We start from the raw sequence: 3,160 nt of genomic DNA, 5'->3' as shown, positions 1-3,160 counted from the left end.
TCGACAGGCAGTTTTGTCCACGAACATGCATGGAGAAAGATAGAAGTTGACACCGTCCTTAACAAAAAACTTAAGGCATGGAATTATATTAGAATATGTCAAAATAACCCATTGAAAACCTTTATTTTCTCAGAGTGCGGTCAAACATAAATTCTATTAAAAAATTAATTTTAAAAAATTAATTGGAAGATGTTATACCTAGTAACTGCGCCCATTGATCGTCCCCATAAACCTATACGCGATATTTGTTTGTTGCTTCTCAAATGCGACACCACAATCTTCAAATCATCTTTCTACCACACAAAGCAATGGTCAAAAAGAGTCCGATTAAACAGACAAGCGCATTCATAAAGAAGTAAGTTGCTTCAAGCCAACCAAGGCTAACATAGTCTCCATCAGAAAACCTTGAACCCCCGAGTAGACAAGGGTAAAAACAGTAACATTTGTTTAATTAATTCAACAAATAAGCAAATTCATATATAGGTAACTTACTTCATGCCAACCAAGGCTAACATAGTCTCCATCAGATAAGCCTGACCCTGAGAAGTCAAGGGTAAATACAGTAATATTTGATGGAAGAAGAATTACAGCAGCTTCGTTAGCATCTGCCCGACATCCACTGCATTATTGAACACAGGCACACATATCCAAAGGGAACTCCGAGGTTATTTTGATAAAGTAAATGTTGGGAAAAAAAATATGTATGATCATAAGTCAGAATCAATAGCAGTGGCCATAAAAATAACATATACCTGTTTCCATGGCAATATATAACACAAGGAAGAGAAGTATCTTCAGGAAAAGGAGAAGGGAGATAATGACTACACTTCAAGGTATAGCCTCTGGCATTCTTGAGCTGCACAATTAGAAAAGAGATAATCTAGCAATACATGCACAAACAATTGGAATCATGATGTAGCTTCTATATATAGACAACAATAGTTGCTACAACCCATCTAATAAATAGTTGAAACTTGCCTCCAAATCCTGCCTTTGGTATGTTCTACCAGCAAGGGAGAACTCCTTTTCCCACAGATACTGATCTGGGTTATAGTCCGCCCTGTGTATGTAGCAAAGTATAAACACTGAAACTGTAACTCAATTTGCATGAAAAAATACGATCACATGTTGATAAATGGATGCTGAGAAAAAGATAAAAATAAAAACAATAGCTGACATCTATTATGAGAACTGTCTAACATGGTTCTTTGAAGATTGTTGGAACAAATTGAACAATAACCGAAGGTTTTTTCCTTAGTATGGGGTCAACTACATAGAAGAAATGTCGCCATAATGGTTGATAATAGTTGAAACATATTCAGTTTGAACACAATGTATAGTACAAAGAGAATTTCAACCAAATCAAAAGTGGTAAATCTACAAGTTTAAACACTTTTATCCCCGTTAAGAGGTAAAGGAGGAAAGAACCAACATATTGAATAGGTAAGAACAAATTTGATGCATATCAATTGCTTTTTCCCTTAATTCTCTACCAACAAGATGACATGACCATGAAGATTTAATATGATTTTCCTACATGTTAATGTGTAAGGGAACTAAATACAAGAGATAAATTTGATAAGGATATAGGGAACAAAATAAGGATTCTTTTCTGAGGAAAAAGAACCCTAAAGAATGTGTTACAGTTTACATTCAATTTCACAGTTAATTTGATAGCTTACTTGATTAAGTACCTACCAAGTCAACAGCCAATGAAACAAAAATGAATACCTTGGAGGCCGAATAACGAAATTGATGAATTGCTCAATCATTTTTCTTCAACATGTATCCCAAAGCAACTCCCGTTCATTAGATGAGCTAACAATCAATCAGAGTGGAATCTCTGAGAAGCACAGAGTCAAAATTCTCCAATCTCTAACATCTTCACAACTCAAAGCTTCTTATAAAACCTCAATTCAAATGCCAAACATATATTTATGCAAGTTAAGCTATCAATACCCAATTCCTGTGAGAAACAACACCAACTAGCTACTTAGAAAAAACCATTAACAAATAGTGGAATCTAAAATAGTGGAAATTTATAAGGAAGCTGGTCCCAATTAATTAGTTAAACGAATCCCCAAAATCTAAAAGCACTTCTAGATCCAAATGCCCTTAAAAGTATTTATTAAAAGAGAAAAAGCAAAAAGTGTTGTTTAAACCCCTTCTACTTGTATACTATGATTGCAACGAGCAAGCAACTTTACTTTTCTTTTATCGAATCTAAACAAAAAAAATCAAAGTTGGGGGTATACATGAATTGAATAAAAGGTGCGAAATGTAAAAGAAGAAGAATAAAATAGTAAAGCGAAAATGTGGGTGAAAGTAAGATTAGATAAGAGAGAGAGAGAGAGAGAGAGAGAGAGAGAGAGAGAAGAATTTGTAGTGAGATGAAAAGTACAACATTGATGGATTTCCCCTCTACTCTAATTTAGGAAACAAACAAAAGAATAGAGAAGCTGAAAAAGGGAGAAAATAAAAATAAAAAACTTTACCAGCAGCACTAGGAAGCACCGAAAAGCAAATGCGAAGGAAATGAGAGGAATGAATTGAAAAGAAGCTTCTTGTTGTTATTATCTTCTGCTTCTTTCCGAGTATACAAAGAAGAAGAAGAATTCAATTCAATTCAATTAACAAATAAATAAATAAACATATGTGAATGAAGTTACGGTGAAGAGCAGAACAAACACGAGAGCCAGCTGTCTTTTCTTTTTCGAAATACAAATTTTACTTTCTTTTTGTTGGTGGATTTACTTTTAAATCCCTAATTTTTTTTAGAAAATATCAAACTAATCTACTTTCAAAAATTTAAACCAAAATGACTTACCTTTTTGAGCAAACACTAACACGCTTTTTTTATAAACATTAATGCTCAATTAGATTAATGAAAGTTAAAATAAATAAAAAATAAGAAATCATATAAAAGATAAATCCAAACAATACTTAAATTTATAAAGTTGTTTGAAAATATTATAAACTCGTGATAGAATAATTATTAACCAAAAAAATTCATAAACACTCTACACTCTTCCTATAAAAAAAATAAAGAAAATAATATAATAAATATAAAATGTTAGTGACACAATATAAAAAAAAGATTAATATAAAATAAAATTTTAAATATATATATATATATATATATATATATATAAAATTATAA

At 31.7% G+C, this 3,160-nt stretch overlaps 1 protein-coding gene across 3 annotated transcripts in view; it reads right to left on the bottom strand.

Annotated features, from left to right (window-relative positions):
- Positions 1-2,650, bottom strand: part of LOC101489957 (uncharacterized) — a 6,924-nt gene extending 4,274 nt beyond the window's left edge. For 2 of the 3 annotated variants that reach the window (XM_004499288.3, XM_004499289.3), the window contains exons 1-6: positions 2,496-2,650; positions 1,732-1,966; positions 979-1,060; positions 753-856; positions 493-619; positions 199-293 (exon numbers count right to left, since the gene is read on the bottom strand). In XM_004499288.3, coding sequence (XP_004499345.1) covers positions 199-293; positions 493-619; positions 753-856; positions 979-1,060; positions 1,732-1,772 — 449 coding nt within the window. In that variant the 5' untranslated portion in view covers positions 1,773-1,966; positions 2,496-2,650. Of the gene's footprint in view, positions 1-198; positions 294-492; positions 620-752; positions 857-978; positions 1,061-1,731; positions 2,356-2,495 lie in introns of those variants that run through there. The other variant, XM_004499287.4, reaches the window with a different exon arrangement.
- Between the last annotated feature and the right edge of the window lie 510 nt (positions 2,651-3,160).

The sequence above is a fragment of the Cicer arietinum genome, chromosome 7 (assembly GCF_000331145.2).
Source record: "Cicer arietinum cultivar CDC Frontier isolate Library 1 chromosome 7, Cicar.CDCFrontier_v2.0, whole genome shotgun sequence".
Classification (NCBI taxonomy): domain Eukaryota; kingdom Viridiplantae; phylum Streptophyta; class Magnoliopsida; order Fabales; family Fabaceae; genus Cicer; species Cicer arietinum.
The sequence above is the reverse complement of the archived record's forward strand: the minus strand, read 5'-3'. Positions and strand labels throughout refer to the sequence as shown.